The sequence below is a fragment of the Lithohypha guttulata genome (assembly GCF_036872675.1).
Source record: "Lithohypha guttulata strain CCFEE 5908 chromosome Unknown scaffold_1, whole genome shotgun sequence".
NCBI classification, from domain to species: domain Eukaryota; kingdom Fungi; phylum Ascomycota; class Eurotiomycetes; order Chaetothyriales; family Trichomeriaceae; genus Lithohypha; species Lithohypha guttulata.
Window position 1 is genome coordinate 5,533,013 of NW_027042750.1, and position 17,336 is coordinate 5,550,348.

General features: G+C 48.7%; 9 protein-coding genes and 1 non-coding gene across 10 annotated transcripts; 5 read left to right on the top strand and 5 right to left on the bottom strand.

The window, feature by feature from the left end:
• Positions 1-243: 243 nt before the first annotated feature.
• LTR64_002029 (uncharacterized protein) lies at positions 244-808 on the top strand (the record flags this gene model as incomplete). Its single annotated transcript, XM_064896404.1, has 2 exons — positions 244-578; positions 628-808. 2 exons carry the CDS (start codon positions 244-246, stop codon positions 806-808), a joined length of 516 nt encoding a protein of 171 aa, XP_064759091.1.
• Positions 809-1,137: 329 nt separating this feature from the next.
• On the bottom strand, positions 1,138-1,211 carry LTR64_002030. Its single transcript has one exon. It is a non-coding gene; the product is annotated as a tRNA-Ile (tRNA).
• A 293-nt stretch (positions 1,212-1,504) lies between these two features.
• Positions 1,505-2,310, bottom strand: HNT2 (Dinucleoside triphosphate hydrolase; the record flags this gene model as incomplete). The annotated part of the gene is made up of 2 exons (XM_064896405.1): positions 1,505-1,515; positions 1,605-2,310. 2 exons carry the CDS (start codon positions 2,308-2,310, stop codon positions 1,505-1,507), a joined length of 717 nt encoding a protein of 238 aa, XP_064759092.1.
• A 540-nt stretch (positions 2,311-2,850) lies between these two features.
• Positions 2,851-3,660, top strand: LTR64_002032 (uncharacterized protein; the record flags this gene model as incomplete). The annotated part of the gene is given in 2 exon segments (XM_064896406.1): positions 2,851-3,546; positions 3,562-3,660. 2 exon segments carry the CDS (start codon positions 2,851-2,853, stop codon positions 3,658-3,660), a joined length of 795 nt encoding a protein of 264 aa, XP_064759093.1.
• A 467-nt stretch (positions 3,661-4,127) lies between these two features.
• Positions 4,128-5,187, top strand: KRR1 (ribosomal RNA assembly protein krr1; the record flags this gene model as incomplete). Its single annotated transcript, XM_064896407.1, has 2 exons — positions 4,128-4,187; positions 4,237-5,187. 2 exons carry the CDS (start codon positions 4,128-4,130, stop codon positions 5,185-5,187), a joined length of 1,011 nt encoding a protein of 336 aa, XP_064759094.1.
• A 2,202-nt stretch (positions 5,188-7,389) lies between these two features.
• Positions 7,390-8,853, top strand: LTR64_002034 (uncharacterized protein; the record flags this gene model as incomplete). Its single annotated transcript, XM_064896408.1, has 1 exon — positions 7,390-8,853. One exon carries the CDS (start codon positions 7,390-7,392, stop codon positions 8,851-8,853), a length of 1,464 nt encoding a protein of 487 aa, XP_064759095.1.
• A 736-nt stretch (positions 8,854-9,589) lies between these two features.
• On the top strand, positions 9,590-11,008 carry LTR64_002035 (uncharacterized protein; the record flags this gene model as incomplete). Its single annotated transcript, XM_064896409.1, has 1 exon — positions 9,590-11,008. The coding sequence occupies one exon, from the start codon at positions 9,590-9,592 to the stop codon at positions 11,006-11,008; it is 1,419 nt and encodes a 472-aa protein (XP_064759096.1).
• Positions 11,009-12,156: 1,148 nt separating this feature from the next.
• Positions 12,157-14,361, bottom strand: LTR64_002036 (uncharacterized protein; the record flags this gene model as incomplete). Its single annotated transcript, XM_064896410.1, has 2 exons — positions 12,157-13,202; positions 13,344-14,361. The coding sequence occupies 2 exons, from the start codon at positions 14,359-14,361 to the stop codon at positions 12,157-12,159; spliced, it is 2,064 nt and encodes a 687-aa protein (XP_064759097.1).
• A 48-nt stretch (positions 14,362-14,409) lies between these two features.
• On the bottom strand, positions 14,410-15,128 carry LTR64_002037 (uncharacterized protein; the record flags this gene model as incomplete). Its single annotated transcript, XM_064896411.1, has 2 exons — positions 14,410-14,807; positions 14,855-15,128. The coding sequence occupies 2 exons, from the start codon at positions 15,126-15,128 to the stop codon at positions 14,410-14,412; spliced, it is 672 nt and encodes a 223-aa protein (XP_064759098.1).
• A 441-nt stretch (positions 15,129-15,569) lies between these two features.
• Positions 15,570-17,099, bottom strand: LTR64_002038 (uncharacterized protein; the record flags this gene model as incomplete). The annotated part of the gene is made up of 2 exons (XM_064896412.1): positions 15,570-16,474; positions 16,526-17,099. The coding sequence occupies 2 exons, from the start codon at positions 17,097-17,099 to the stop codon at positions 15,570-15,572; spliced, it is 1,479 nt and encodes a 492-aa protein (XP_064759099.1).
• Positions 17,100-17,336: the final 237 nt, after the last annotated feature.

The window sequence follows — 17,336 nt, forward strand, 5'->3', positions numbered from 1 at the left end:
GATGTCGTCTACACCACAACCTTCACGGGCTCAAATACGTCGTCCTTCGTTCTTGTCAAGTGTCGCGAACGTGATCTCAGATACGTTTTCGTATTCGCAAATCCAGGGTTCGCCTCTGAGCTCTTGCCCATCTAGCCTCCTCAGCAATATTGACCCAGAGCTGGACACGCGCGTATTGTCACGGGAAGTATCTCCTGCAAGAAAGCTCGTGTCGCAACGCACGACAGAACGAAAGTCGTGAATATGGCAACGCACACCGTGCAGAACCTCAAAGAGAGCAAGGACAGATATGCATCGACATTCATATCCGGTTCCCTCGCTCTGCCACCAGCGAAGGAGTATCTCGTCCTAACCTGTATGGACGCTCGTATTGATCCAGCTGCTGCCTTTGGGATCGACCTCGGCGACGCTCATGTCATCCGTAATGCTGGTGCGCTTGCTCAAGATGCTTTGCGCAGTATCGTCATTTCTCAGCAGTTGCTCGGCACTCAAGAGATCCTTCTCATTAAGCATACTGGATGTGGAATGTTGATATTTCAGGACGAAGATGCGTGTGGCGTTGTTAAGCAGAATCTAGGGTAAGTGTGGCTAGGTGGGAAGTGAATTCGATACTGACGCGTCTCCCAGGGATGAGGCTCATCAAGAGCTAAGAACACGAAACATTCAGTTCGGGCCTTTCCCAAACCTGGAGAAGGCAGTTGAGGATGATGTTGCGCTTTTGAAGAATAGCAAGCTTGTTTCTGATAGCATTGCGATTAGTGGGTGGGTTTATGAGGTTGAGACTGGAAGGGTGAAGCAGATCGTTTAGTTCATAGGTCTTTCTCAAGTTGGCTTAGACGTCGACAGCCGACGTTCAAAGATCCAGCTGGCTCGAGGTCATAAGTAGTCATGTAGCAAGATAGGGTTAATGTATTAAGGAAGCAATTTATCTCAATCTTTGGTGCTATCGAGGCTCGATTCAGACTTGTGGTCATCTAGTAACCGTTTCGAGCAGCAATTCACATACAAGATCGGTTCATTTTCCGCAGGCCTAATGTGGCGAAAAAATCACCAAAAAATCATGCACAAGTTCACGTCCGTCCAAAATCGAGAAAATGACATTGAGCAGCTTAAGAAGAAAGAAGAGCAAAAAGAAAATGGTCACTACGAGGGTCGAACTCGCGACCTTGGCGTTATTAGCACCACGCTCTAACCAACTGAGCTAAGCGACCAGTTCGATCTGAAATTGATTCGAGCTGATTTGTTGGTCAAAAGATTTTTCATTACGTACATGAAGCGGCGTTCAAGATGGAAGTACGGTACGGAAAGGTTCCGATGATCACACGTCCCAGTTGAACATCGATCAGGTTTGGCGTGCGCCAATACAGTGGTGGGAGAGTACGCTCGCAAAAGATTCTGCGTCCACTCGAGAACGTGTATGCCTTTTACCGTCGCCTCAGAAGATTATATCCTCAAAAGCTCGAGAAGCACATTGTAATACGATCTTTAGATGAACTGGAATATCTTACGACCTAGCTGCATAGTGAGGATCACAGCATGTCCTTTGGCCCCTAACAGCCACGTCTATTGTTGTCTATCGAATCGTACAAGTCACGGCATCTCACCTGTTCCATCACCACTGTCCTGCCCAGCACCTCTCATCTCCTCGAATTCTTTTTGCCTCTGCATTTCCCACCTCAGCCACTCTGCCTCCTCCCTCATCTGCTCTTCGGTCCTATTCACTCTTTTCGCATCCGCGTCAGGACCACCCTGGATTTCTCTCTCGCCACCCTCCTCCTTCATCCTTCGCTGTCTCTGCAAAGCCTGATACTCCTCCCACACTTTTCCCAAATTCCCCTGCTGCCCATCCATCCACTCATACACTTCGTCGCCATTAGCTACATCCCCATCTCGCCGTGGTATAATATGCACATGTACATGATTCACGCTCTGGCCCGCTGCGGCGCCATCTTGAACAGCGACGTTTAGCGCATCGGCCTTGAATACCCGCTCGAGCATTTCCGAGACGCGCTTGACCGTCAGGAAGAGATCGGTAGTTTCTGCATCGCTGAGTTGACTTAGTCTTGGAACACGACGGACAGGGCAGACAAGACTGTGGCCAGGAAGCAGAGGGCGGAGATTGACCAGAGCATAACTCAGGGAATTTGCCGATACGTAGAAAGCTTGAGAAGTCGTGACTGGGAAAGGTCCGAAGGTGAGATTTGGAGGAAGCTTTAGTGGCGGAAGTCGCATATCTGGGGTATCTGAGGATGAAGATCGGCTTATCTGCTTAGAGGACTCGCTCTGACCCTCTAGCTTGGTCGTGGTCATAGCAACATTGGGAGTTCGATGCAACGAGTTCTGATATTATGATTTTGTTGGCGTGTCGATGAATTGCTGTCTTTTGCAGATCGCGAACTTTGCACGATGGGAAGGAGAGCTCTTTTCGAGACCTACTTATTGCTTCGAAGCTACCGAGTGCTTCCTAAAGAATTGAACCTATGAGCATCGCTCCTTTGCCGAACGAAGATGACTTGTACACATATTCCTACAATCAATGCTCCGTGGGTTTGTGTTGGTCGTATGCGGCAGTGATCGAATGAGGCTCAACGGCATGTCGCTGTGAATAACAAGTCCTCGGGCATGATAAACCTTCGGATGACGTGTGAAGTGACTACCAAAATGAAATATAGACTACACAATCACCACCGTGCTCGAAATGTATTTCTTGAATGCGCATTGGTGTCGTTATCCATGCAGAGAGCTTTTTGCTATTTGGCATTTTTACACAATTTCTCAGCTGTAAGCGATCGTTTTGTGCGAAGGTATTCACCAATCAACATCCAGGTGCCTGCGAATTGAGAACACAACATGACTGAAAATGGCGAGGTGCAACAGATAGCCCTCTCGGCAGACATGACATCTTCCAGGAGTGGCACATTTTACTTTGCATTCGGCTCGAACTTGTCACCCACGCAAATGTCCTTACGTCTGACAAGTGGCACGCGATCAAGCAAGCCCGTTGCAATAGCACGATTGGATGGATATGTATGGATAATATGCTCGCGAGGCTACGCGAACGTTGTGGCACTGCCTGCTTCAAATCAAGCAAAATACGAGAATACAGTATGGGGCGTCGTGTACAATCTGTCGGCTGAGGATGAGGCACGATTGGACGTGTATGAAGGCCACGATAATATCCGAAATCCACAGCCTCAGATCAATCCAGAGCCTTCAAAACAGCAGGAGGTACCTTACCTGCAGGGTGACTGGGATTACAACAAACACTACCTACCTGTAACGGTCACAAAGTGGCTGCACAGTCCGAAGGAGTATGGCATTGAGGTTCAGAATTGGTTGGATGACCATACTCAGCCTGTATCGGTTCGTGCTCTAGTATATGTCGACGAAATAAGGACTCAGCCCGGTAAGGTCAATCAGGAGTACATTGGCAGAATGAACCGTGCGATCAGAGAAAGTGTTCAGCTTGGCATACCTCAATCCTGGATTGATGCGGTTATGCGAAACTATATTCCAGCTGGTATTGAAGTCGACCATGATGGCTATGTAGGTACTGAAAAGGGTTATGTAGAGGCGGAGGCAACTGAGACTGCATCCGATCTGAAGGAGAGAGTGCTTCGGGAGATGCAACAGAAGCAATCCCATGGAACTTCGCAATGAGTCATCATTATGAAAACTGTCCCGCGATGTGTTGCGATTGCGGTTGTTATGCTAATTCGCCTGATAGGATACCATGGTGAGCGTTGACCTCGATGTCTGAAAGAGTCTCTTGGGATCAGGCGCTACATTCCTTGGATCTCGAAGCCTGAGGTCAGGTTTGAATAGAACAGCAGTATGTACCCTATTGCTGCCTCTATCGGGTTTTACGACACGTCAGGTGTGATGTGCGATGATGTTGACGACGCCGGATAGGGAGTGTTTGGTCGTTTGTAGAGTAGAGCAACAGACAGATTCAAGCTTTGCGAACTAATTGTTCTGGACTAGCCTCGACACGTGACACTGCGATGTATCACTTTTTCCTCACCAGTCTCCAGAACTTCAAGGTCAGTTCCCCAAGGCTGTTCTGCTGTTTGAATCACATTGTCGACGCGCAAGAAGATTGAGCCCTTTTGACTGCGCGAAACACAATGCCATCCACGCATAAGAAAGACAAGCCATGGGACACCGACGACATCGACAAGTGGAAGGTGAGAAAGTGCAGTTATGGTGAAGAAACATAATACTGACCATTTCTAGATCGACGATTTTAATGCCGAAGACAACAAAGGTGGTACATTTGCTGAAGAGTCTTCTTTTGCCTGCCTTTTCCCAAAATATCGAGAGGTCTATCTGAAGCAAGCATGGCCGCTGATTACGAAAGCACTAGAGAAGCGCGGAATAGCATGCACTCTTGACCTGGTCGAGGGTCGCATGGAAGTGAAGACGACGCGCAAAACATTCGACCCTTCATCTATCCTCGACGCTCGCGATCTGATCAAGCTGTTGAGTCGAAGTGTGCCGGCGCCACAGGCTATAAAAATACTGGACGATGGCGTGGCATGCGATGTGATCAAAATTCGTGGTTTGGTCAGGAACAAGGAGAAGTTCGTGAAGAGACGTCAAAGAATTTTGGGTCCTAATGGTAGCACTCTCAAAGCGCTCGAATTATTGACTGAGACATATATACTGGTACAAGGTAATACTGTCTCGGCTATGGGTCCATTCAAGGGTCTAAAGGAAGTTCGTCGCGTTGTCGAGGACTGCATGAACAATGTTCATCCTATTTATCACGTCAAGGAGTTAATGATCAAGCGCGAGTTAGCGAAAGATCCAAACCTCAAGAACGAGAACTGGTCCCGATTTCTGCCAAACTTCAAGAGAAGGACGCTCAACAAGAGGCGCATACCATTCAAAGTCACAGATAAGACCAAGAGAGTGTACACTCCATTTCCACCACCTCAAGAAAAGAGTAAAGTCGATCTGCAAATTGAAAGCGGCGAATACTTTCTGGCCAAGCAGGCTAAAGAACGAGTGCACAAAGCAGAAAAGCTCGAGAAACAGAAAGTGAGGAAAGACGAGCGTGATAAGGAGCGAGCTGCAGCATTTGTGCCACCTAATGAAGATGCAGACGAGCCGAAACGAAAAAAGAAGAGGCAGCATGAAGACGGGGATGAGAAGGTCCGCAAGATGGTTAAGGTAGAGCAGTGAGGGGTTGCTGACCATCGATGGTCCTTCATGGCCATCTGTAACTGGCACGACTCAAAGAGTATCCCACGTTGCTACGAGCAGTGGCTGCCTTGAGTTCACTTTGACCTGGGTTTGGCTGGCGTTGAGAGATTTGTGGCCCTTTTGTAAAACATGTGGCTGCCGTGTACAGTCGTGGCACGTACTGAACGACGACAACTTGTGGTGTCGCCTGTACTTTCTTGAATCGAGATCTTGGTCTCCAAGGACAGGTCCCAACAAACACAACACTTCTGAATATGCCAGCTGATACCGCTCTCACTCCGTCTACCGTACGCCATACATACCGTGTGACCGTGTACCCAACAACACGACGAACACTAGTCCAGGAGGTCAATTTCAATGTGGATTGATTTGAAAGTTCTCGGTACGTAGAAGGGGTTGCATGCGTTAGCGCCGCGCTTGGACAGGCAATCTAAGCACATCATCGCGTAATGCAGATGCAAATACAGGACCTTGAGATTTCTCTGACGACGACCACACCGAAATTTGCCTTGGGGGACCATCACGGCAAGTCTCATCATACAGTTGGTACGGGTACTGGCGTGCACTTCAATCACTAGCCTCATGCATCTGAGACAGAAAGCCTACGAAGGCTAAACATCGGCATTCTATAACCTCGTATCTTGAATATCATGCTGCTATTGGTGGGAGTGCGGGCTTATGCGTCTTATTCTCTATGCGCAATATCCATAATACGGCCGGCTGCAACATTGGTGGATTGCGAAGGTCAACGTGTAGCACATCAATCTAGACCACATCCTCGTGACCGGTGGATCGGCCGGAAAAACTTATGTCCGTGGCTTAAGCACATGAATGCCGCACGATGAGGCAGATACAACAACTTCGCAGGCTATAAAGATATTTCTCAAGTCAAGCACTTGGCAGAAAGTTTCAGCGAGGCTCCAATTCGAAGCATGTGCGAAGGGCGCTAATTGCTTCTCGAGTCTTACTGCACTCGGTATAGCTTTGATTCGAGCTCAATGCTCATTGCTCGGCAAGCTTGATCCTGCACTGTATCTCCATTCCCTGTGCAACGTCGAGGGAGTCTTGTCCCACTCGGTGGTATCGGCATTCGAAAGCACTTGCTTCAATAGCTTGTCACTCAACACGGGAGAAGTTTATATGGAGACACCCTTCCGTACCAATCGCAAGGTCGCCTGCAATACGCCTCTATGAAACCGATCGATTGCCGCTACTTCGGTCGCCCTCGCAAATTGCCCTTTGCAATGTAGTGTCAGTGAAGTTAATGTCACCGAGCGACCTCCTAGCAGGTTAAGAGCGTGGTTAAGCGAGTACAAGTGCTTAGATTCTTTTCGAGGAGAGCGCTTCCAGTGGCTGGGAACAGCCAGTGAGGAGCTCTCCTCCTAGCTCAAATCTCGCTGTCCCGACTTCCTGTCCGAGCGAGCACATCGAGTATAGTGGACATATTCAGCCTGGCGAAACGCCAGTCTTGAGGTCGAAAGATCAGTCGTGGAACAGTAACACCACACAAGAATTGGCTAGAGCGTGTTTGTAGCCATGCAGGACAGCCGTCATCGAGGACGAGGTGCACTGCATGAGTGAACGAATAGCACATGCAGCTCCAATCAAAAGCCGCCGCTTCAAGTTGAACACCGTGTACCCGTCTAGCCCAAACGAACGGCACCGGATTCGAGGTCATTCACCATCATGCCCTCTGCGAATCGCAAAAATTCTATTACGGCTTTTGGCCAATCCTATGTAAGCCTTCCTCGCTTTGACTTGGCCGGGGTGTGGAGTTTACCCCGTCTAGGCTCTTCGCTCAAACTCTATTGAGGAATTCCCCAAGCAGTACAAGCAGTGCGGCTGCACGATGAACTTTCAAGACGCCGATGCACCTTGAGCTCCACGATATGCCTGCTCGACAGCTCCGCAGGTCAACTCTTGGCTGGGGATCTATGAGCTACCAAATATTCCTGGTAAAGTTTGACGAGGAAACAGCTCATCACTCCAGAAATATATAACATGACCATGTTGTCACACGATCTATGAAGTCCTTCCATCAACATCAGGCAACGATCGCCACTCACTATCTCCCCCGATCCAGGTGATCATTCACAGCTTGTACAACTTTAAAGAGCAGACTTCTTCCTCCTCAAATACATTTCTGCAACAGTTCTCAGCAAACACTACATCACCACAAAGATGGCTGAACCAACCTACGATGATGTCCTCACACAGCGACAGCCATCCGTTGCTGAAGTCAGAGGCACCAAAGGTCGTGCGACTGTGGTCAACAAAGGTCTGACTGGTGCGTCAGCCTTGACAGTACGACAGTCGATCTTTCCTGTTGCTCTCGTCACTGTCCTCTTCTTCTTGTGGGGTTTCGCCTACGGCCTCCTCGATGTCTTGAACTCCAAATTCCAGACCGCCCTCAACATCACTGCTGCCAAAGCTGGTGGTCTACAAGGCGCATACTTCGGCGCATACTTCATCGGTCCTCTCACATACTCCGGTTGGTTCGTACGACGCTTCGGCTACCGATGGACATTCATCTTGGGTCTTCTCATCTACGCTGTCGGCGCTTTGATGTTCTGGCCCTCAGCTGTCTACGAGTCGTTCGGTGGCTTCTGCGGTTCCCTCTTCATTGTCGGCAGTGGTCTCTCCACTCTCGAGACTTCCGCCAACCCATTCATCGCCACATGCGGACCACCAAGACTGTCCGAGTTCCGTCTTGAGCTTTCACAGTCTTTCCAAGCTGTTGGCTCCGTCATTGCTCCTCTCTTGGCCTCCCGAGTCTTCTTCAAGGAGACCAACTTGAACGACTTGAGCCACGTGCAATGGACCTACGTCGGTATCGCTGCTTTTGTCACTGCCTTGGCAGTCGTTTTCTTCTTCTCACCAATTCCAGAAGTCACTGATGCTGATATGGCTCTTCAAGCTGAGCAGTGTGCTGACCTTACTGGTTTCGTGGAGAAGCCTCTCAGCAAGCAGTACAAGCTGTTCTTTGGTGTCGCTGCACAATTCTGCTACGTCGGTGCGCAAGTCGGTGTTGCTTCTCAGTTCATCAACTACTCAATCGAGACAGCCAACCTCTCACACGCCGTCGCCTCCGATCGATATGCCATTGGACAGGCTCTCTTCGCCATTGGTCGATTCGCAGCTGCTGGGTTGTTCATGTTTGTCAAGCCACGATACGTTCTTATGGCTTTTATGACTGGTATCATGATCTTCCAGGGAGCAGCGATGGGTGTTTGGGGTGAGGGCGGCTTTGCAATGCTCGCAATTGTCCTCTTCTTCGAATCTTGCATCTTCCCAACCATCTTCACTCTCTCCATTCGAGGTCTTGGACGACACACCAAGCGAGGTTCATCATGGATCGTTGCCTCTGTCTGTGGTGGTGCTCTCTTCCCATCTTTGACCGGTCTGCTTGCCGACAAACGCGACTACCACATTGCTATGGCTGTACCTCTAGTCGGTTTCTTCGTCTCTTTCTGCTTCCCAATCTACCTCAACACCATCTGCGCCAAGGAACTTGATGGTTTCCGTGACACCAAGATTGGCTACAAGGATGAGCGAAGAGGCACCATCATCGGCGATGCTGATGATGAGGAGACAATGGAGGCTGTTAAGCGCAACAGTGTCTCATATCACTCTGAGAAGGTGTAAATGTGAAGTTGAGGATGTATTTCATGCGATCGGAAGTTTATGCAATTAGATAGATTATGATATCCAGAATGACATGATTTAATGCAACTACATTATTATTTTTCAACATGTCGATTATTCTCTTGAACAGGTTACTTGCTTTCAAACATACATGTTACTGCTTTGCATGTCTTTCTCTATACCATACATATCGATCTTTTGTTTTTGTGAACGTCCAGCCATGACAGATCCAGCATGACTAGATGAGACGCGGTCGCGAAGTTTCACCTTATGGATTGCCAAGCAGATCTCCGTGTTTACTTGACCTAGCGTATGCGAAACGAGCTGAGAGGGGTAGACTGGTGTGGCAAGACGATGAGCATCCCCGGATCGACGATGACTAGACTACTGTACCCCAGAAGAGATGCGAACTGGTTATTGATTAATTGCGAGGGAGGAATAGATAGCCGGTCGCCAAGGACAATGACGTGTGGGCAAGACAGCAGCAGATGAGCAGCGGCGGGAGTGTCCGCATCTGCCTTAGGCATATGTGTCGCGAAAGCTTCCTCAATCATTTCCTGCATAGTGGAATTTCGTCTGCAACCACGTGCCAAGACTTGAATTATCGGAAGGTTCGAAGAATCGCAAGCGCGTCAGTACCACGACAGTCCATATTCGTCAGTCGAACAATCCTACGACAATTCGTCTCCTTTCAAGGCCACGACTCACTAATCTGGCACAAGCCCTGTCGCTTACAATGTCGTATCAGAACGGCAATCGGCCGCCAATCGACGACGACGATGTTGAGGAAGAGGCTCTTGTCGCAGACTATCAGGAGCAGGTAAATTACGAAGACGAGAATTACGACGGAGATGGAAGAGGAGAAACGATAGGTGGACCAGCTGATCTCAAAGCACAACTTGAACAAGCAGCTGCCCCTCTGGAATATGCCGCTTCGCTTGAGGTCAAATTTCAGAGTTACGACAGTTATTGCAGTCTCTTCCACTACATACTGAACTCAGATGGACCGGTGGATATAGAACAGCCATCCTACTACTGGGCCTGGGACGTGATCGACGAGTTCATCTACCAATTCGAATCCTTCTGCAGATACAGGAATAGAGTCGCAAGGACTGCACCGAATGAAGAGGAGGCACAAGTTCTGAGAGAAAATCCGCAGACATGGGGCTGCTATTCTGTCCTGAACGTCCTATACTCTCTCATTCAGAGATCACAAATCAACGAGCAACTGGCTGCCCAGAAGCGAGGCGATGACCAAAACGCAGTGGCAGGAGAGTACGGCTCAAGACCACTTTACAAGATGCTTGGCTATTTCTCCATTATTGGCCTGCTCAGAGTTCACTGCCTGCTGGGCGACTTCAGTCTGGCACTGAAGACACTGGACGATATTGAGATGAACAAGAAAGCCATGTTCGCCCGCGTCATGGCCGCACACCTCAACACATACTACTATGTTGGATTTTCCTACATGATGCTTCGACGATACGCCGATGCTGTTCGCATGTTCTCTCACATCCTCATATACGTCTCCAGGACGAAGAACTTCCAGAAGGGCAACACTCAATTTGATGCCATCGCGAAGAAGACCGAGCAGATGTACGCTTTAATCGCTATCTGCAATTCCTTCGCTCCAACTCGACTTGACGACACGATCCACACTGCGCTACGAGAGAAGTATGGTGAGAAATTGTCCCGCATGCAAAGAGGTGGTCCAGATGCACTACCAATCTACAAAGAACTCTTCCAGTCTGCCTGCCCCAAGTTCATCTCGCCCGTACCACCAGATTTCGACAACCCGAGCTTGAACATCGACCCAGTCGAGCATCATACTGAGATTTTCATGGACGAAGTCAAGACCACTTTGTTCAACCCTACCGTCAAGTCCTATCTGAAGCTATACTCAACCATGGACCTTAGCAAACTGGCTGGCTTCCTCGAAGTCGAGCCAGAAAAGTTACGATCCTGGCTGCTAGTAAATAAGCAGCGATCTCGACAGATTCGATGGACAGATGGCGGTCTTTTGGAAGGCGAGGTATTCAGCAATACCGATGGTCTCGACTATGCTATCGAAGGAGATTTGATTCATATTAGCGAGGCTAAGCAGGGACGAAGATTAGTTGACTGGTACTTGAGAAATTTGGCACGAGCATATTAGAGCAATGACTCGCTTGCCTCATCCTCACAGGAATACGCGTTTGGCAAGGTATTTTGTTCGGCTCAAGAAAACGCAAAAGATGTCCGGCGACCTGGAAATCTGGTGGTTTGAAACGCTGGGTTTAGGAGCAAATTGAGCCTGGAGCGCAAACATGGACTTTGTCTATGAAGAGTAGAGCTGCTGTCAAGGGGAGATCATACTGAAGGAGCATACCGAAAAGGCCAGTTCACTGGGCAGGGGGATTTGCATGATAAATGAGATATGATGGTGCAATATTTCGTCACAATGGGCACTCTGTTCGTGGTCTCACTTCAGCTCGGTAGGAACGGAAACACATGACAAAAGTTATGAGCTCGAATATCGAGCCAATTCATACCAGACCGAAGTCCAGGCCATAGCCGGTTCAAGAAACAACCACCTCCGCTTTTCTGTTCTCTTGCAATGCGTTTTCGCACAAGGACTGCCAGTTTACACTTCGAGAGCGTCTTCAGAATGCTAACAAACATATAGACAACGCTTTCATTAGCAGTACAGTCCTTCCCAGCTCGCTGATAACTCTCCACAGCCCATGAACTCAAACTTAGATATCTACCAAGACTCTCAACACAGCACGATACGATAGACAAAGACCTCTTTGGCTCCGTTCTCTTTCCTCTTCTTTTCTCTGTGCTTGTAGAATCCTAATCGTCGTCAAGGCAGAGGGTGTACGGCAATTTCACAATAATCTCTGTATCATTTCCTGAAGTCCATGATATGTGAGGTGAATTCGAGATGCTGAACTTGGTCTAGGTTGCTGGTGTGGCTCTAATGGTTGTGACCACTAGTGATATGATATCAGATCTCGTGAATGCCCAGGGAGAGCTGCTCACAGCCGAAATGGAGGTTACATTTGAAGACTCTGGCAGGGTTGAGTCGAGTCTTCTTGATAGCGGTGAAAATTGACTGTTATGGGAACATTCAAGTGTCGAAACATGACCACAGATGATGAGAGGGATGAGAATCATGGCAGATGAAATCAATTGTGAAAATGTACGCAAACATGGATCTATTTAGGTCGATACATCATCTTGCGTGTTGTCTCGTCTTTTGCTCTTCACTAATTGAATCTGTGTAAAGAGGGGGGTCTCGTGATATGAACAAACTCGTCCTTAGAATTGCGTCGAACCTTGTTGCGACGAGGATGAGTTCGTCACTAATGCATCCACGGCAGCATCTTGTTCTGTGTCAGAGTCCCCTGCCTCCATGAATGCTGCTTCACACTCTTTGAAAAACCTCATACCCTTGCAGTGTTCATCGATCGAAAAGTTCGCCCCGCATGTTCCATCTGGCGTCAATGGAAAGAGCAGAGGCGGAAGGTCAAGAGGTAGAGCTTCGGGGACAGACAGTTTCCAAACTTTGCGAACAAAACGATCGAAATATGATAGTTGTTGCCCTCGGGATCTTTGAATGGGATCTGATCTCATTTCTCCACGCAACGAAGCAAGAAAGTCGATGATAAGACGGCGCACCAGCTCGTAGTTGTCAGGATCAATCAGGTCGTAGCCAGCGTCCAGGAGGAGCTGAAATTTGGTCTCATCAAAGGGCCAGAGTATGTCGTGCCAGTTGAGAAAGTGCCAATTGAGAGCTGGGTCCAGGCGAAGAGATCGATCGAAGATTGCGTGCATGGCTGTGCCACCAGAATAGGCATGCGCTGTGACTAGAAATCCAAGATCTTGTAAGAGACTCAAGTGGCGTTTCTTAATCTCATAGGTCTGTATTGTCTCTAAGCGGAATTGAAAGGAAGGCGGATCCGACCGATCTTGTCCAGAATACAAGATCCAGGCAAACAGCAGATTCGTATCTGCGTAGTCGTACCACAGACAACGTTCGATTGTTTCCAAAGCGGTGCTAGGACAAGTCTCTCGAATTTTGTTGATGAACTTGGGCTCACGACAATCAATCATGAAGTAGAGCACTACATGGTGAGCTCGCAAACGCTGGCCTTCCAAGAACAAGTCGAAGTAGTGTTCACGATCCACTTCATGCCACCGATAAAGGGCAAATTGTAGAAGCCATTCAACAACGGCGTAGTGTAAGGCAAATCTAGATTTCGTCAAGCCGTACTCGACAATTTGCTTCGCACCGTGAGTCATCAGGACGCGTAGAAGTCGAGCATCGTTCCCTATATCGGCAGGCACATCAAACATTGATAATTCTGTACAGCATATGTCACAAAGAGATTCATGTAGCTTTACACTCGGTAAGCTGAGAACGTTCCATGTTGCCAAGTCTGCTGTAATAGACTGACAATCATCGAAAAGATCATGTATATCCTTTAGAAACGAACGAAATCTACGTTTCCAGTGCATCTCCAGAGATTTGCGTCTGAAATGGGTTTCAATAAATGCTGCGGTCATATCACGCCAGTCGCGCAGCTTGTGCGTGATGATCTGTTCCTCAAACATTTTCACCGCCATGATATTGAGTTGAAGCTTTATATCCCCCGTTTGGACCATCATGAGCCTCAGTGAAGTTGGTGTCAAAGAGAGCAGCTGGGCGTTGATGGTCACTTGCTTCGAAGATAAGATTCTTGACTGCGTCAGGTAAGTGAACAAGGTCTTGTGCACAAGCCGCACGCTACAAGATCGTCCGCATTGACCAGGAAACCCTCCACGGACAGGGTCGTACGCATCTCCAGCGGCATGCACAAGGCATCGCAAGGGGCTGTGGGTGAATTCTAGAAGTCCTCCGAAGAGACGATACATCCGTGCAATGAAACGCTTCGTGTCAAAAGAATCGTCGCAATTGAAATGTTCATCAAGATCTTCTGTAATCATACACCAATAGACAAAGAAAGACTCTATTTTCACCGAGCCGTGTATGATGAGTAGCTGCGCGGCAATAGCTGCATGGAGCTTCTGTTTCTCGTCCAGGCGCTCGAATATGCGCTGATACACGTCTTCTAGCTGCGTTGGAACAGCATCAAGGACAGTCGCCAGCTCTGACGTGGTCGCACCCTCGATACATTGTTCGACTAATAGATCAGCCGCAAATCTCGCCCACAGCACAATGCCATTTGCAGCTTGTTCTATGCTGCGCCACAAAGGCCGTAATGTCGATATCTCCTCTTTGCTCAACACCAAAACACTTGCTGACTGAATGCATGCTTGTATGGTAGCAGAGTTGTGGTCCTGCACCTTTAATCCTGGATAAGACGAGAGTACTCGTGAAATCATATTCTCGGGTCGACTTGCCAAGCACAGCTTGATTCCAGTACAAGCTTGTACTCCGAGAAGGGTGTCCATCAAAGCTTTAGCTCTTCCGGTGTATTCATCAAGGCCGTCAACAAATGCACAAACGCTCAAATCGAGCATTTTCAAACTGTCGCAGATTGTCGTCCTCAAAGTCGATTCTTGGTGTACTCATTCTCCTTCAAGGGCATGGTTGTGCTGGTGACGGATAAAGGCGTCAATTTCAGAGCATTGATCGACGAGTTGAAAGAGTAGCGTCCTCAACAGGCCAAGTGAAGAATTGGCTGTACTGTTCCCAGAACGAAAGTCGAAGTAAAAATCGAGTACGAGCCACTTCTTTGTAGTGTTCATCTCAAGAAGACGCAATGTCTCGCTTGAGGACGCTAAGAACTTGGTCAATGTAGATTTTCCAGAACCGGGTTTGCCACTAATCCAGAAGAGCGTTTGCTCGCTCCTTAACCAGCAACCAAACTCCGTAGCCCAGATCCAGTCCATGGGTGCTGTAGTCTTAGATTCAAGATTCGCTCGGCGCTGGTTCATGTTTTCGTAGTAGAGGATTTTACGAAGATCTAGACGTTGCGTCAGTCGAATTCCGTACTGTAGTGGGACAACTGACCTTGCTGCTGAACATCGTTAGCATGGAGGTTGACCTGGACATCGTCGCCGAGGTGAATCGGAGCGGACCCCGTGAAAGACAGATCGCCAAATGTATGACCTGATCTTGCGAGGTGCATCGATGCATCATTACGTGATTCTCTCTGAGCAGTAAGATCTTGATAGTTGGATTCGCTCGGTGGCTGCAAGAAAGCAGACGAGGTTGATGAAATCGCTCCAGTCGTTCGGCTTTGATCGGTGCTTACAAATGCATCAGAGTATCTTCTCTTGGACATGATTGTGCCCGATGATGAATGAACTGGTATTCGGATCTGTTCAGCGGGAAAGCCTCACGAAATATGTCGCAAGTACGAATTACGACCTGAGCCACGATTAATGTGTTTAGTAGCAGTAAAGGTGACAAGTCGTTGATAGCAAGAAGTGAAGTCGAGGAATTCAGTGTCAATGAGGCTGACAATCTCACAACAAGTGCCGGTAGGCTAACACACGGGCAAGCCTGACCAGGATCAGGATCGAGACGGGCAATCATTGTTCCGGGGGCCGATTTGCCCACGAAGCAGGTGCAGGAGTAGCAAGCCGTATCGACTAAATAATGCCCACAGAGCAAGAGCCAGCCACGAGAACAACACACTTGCAAGTAGTGTCGAGAAGTCAGACTCTTGAAGATGGCGCGTAAATCACGTCCACGTTACTGGACCGGCAGTTCTTGTCACGTTTCAAGGCTCATCATCACCATCTAGCCTGGCGTCCTCCATCCGCACATCCTCACCTCTTCCGGCCGCAGTATCTTCTGCCTGTCTCTCTGTAGCAGCTTCGACCACAGCATCAACGTTTGGGGCCAACGAATTCTCATCGAGATTTTCATTGGTAGCGACGTCTGGTGGTTGTTCCTCCTTTTCTCTCCGAGCTGCAGCCTCAATCTCAGCATAAGTGGACGCAAAGGCAGGATCAAAGTCCTCTCTGTCCGAAGCTCTATATTCGAGTTCAATGTTGCTTAATTCTCGAGGAGCGATCATGACTTGATCTGGTAGATCTTGCACCATGGAGGATTTGAGGCTCGAGCCGAGATTGGCACGGTCTCCCATGAGCTTGTTGACTTGGCCGATAGGGTAATAATGGGCCCGGGATTTGTTTGAGCTTTTAGGAAGAGTGACGACTACCTGGCGAGTGTGTCTCCCAGGATCGTTGTCTTTGGAGAGTGCATTGCTGTAAAAGCGAGCGAGGTCGAAAGGTATCTTGAGTCTGTCATCATCTCTTTCATCTGGTTCTGCCACTCTAGCCATGTGACCTTCATAATCATGCTCGGGATGCCTTTGATTCATGATTGTACGTATTAGAGGGGTAGCTGCTTGATCCCTAGGCAGGAGCAACGACCATGCAGCAGGTGGATTTCCGGGGTTATCAAAGTTCTTGGGATCCTGATCATAAGCTTTCTTTTGCTCTTCCCAGACTTTCATGCTCTCAGGGTGTTCAGTGGCCATCAGAAAGGCGGCATCGATACGATTATCGCGGTGATGACCTCTGATTGCGGGTAGCGGCGGTTTGTCGAAACGTAGAAGATTCCAGGAAGATCTGATAGCAGTGTTGGCATCAAAGTCGGGGAGTAAGGGGTAAAATCCGACTGGTTTTAAAGATTTGTTAGTTGGGTGAACAGGGTTCGCCCAAGCATTACGTTCAGCCTGTGAGACCGGGTAAGAGGTTGAATCTTGTTGTTTCGAGTGTGGGTATGCTAGATCGAAGGCTTTCTGGATATTCCTCTTTACATTCTCTTTATCGTTTCTTGGTAAGACTTGCTGCTTCGGTCGGGCATCCTTCCGTGCTCGTGATTGAACCATGCGCGAAGGATCGTTGGCAACAGCAGCGGTGGCAGTCAAGTATTGTGTTTTGCGCAGGAAGTTTGTGCCGGAAACAGGACCACCAGCCTTTAACTGTTCTGGGCCGAGCATCAGCAGCTCATCGTCCGGATGCAGTATTGGCGGAACTTCTGGAGCCATGATTGAGGACTCGTCTCCTTCAAAGTAGCCATACATGCCGATCACATCTATAGGCATGCCTCCCTCTGCATCGGCTTCAATATTTGGTTCTTCTCGTTTGGCTATGCTCGCAGCGAAGCCCGGGTCGAGATATTGTTGTAGGCCGCCAGTGTCGATCTCGAGCAGCTTCGGTGGCATAGGCGGTGGTGGTAGGTCATTCCGATATCTGATGCTGATGACCAGGTCTTGCTTGTACGACTCCTTGGAAGCCATATTTGCAGCGGGTTCACACCTTCAGGTCTAATCTTCGTGTCTAGTGAAACTACGCGTGCGCATAGAGAGTGACCATAGGCGACTGAACAGGACAAGGCGATCGAGTACGAAGCGCATCAAGACTTGGTTGTTTCGCGGAACAGAAGGGTACTGCTGCTCACTCGTGAACTTTTGGAGACGCGTTCTTTCCATCTGTGGAGATAGGTGGAGCCAGGTCGAGTGAAGTGCCTCATCATT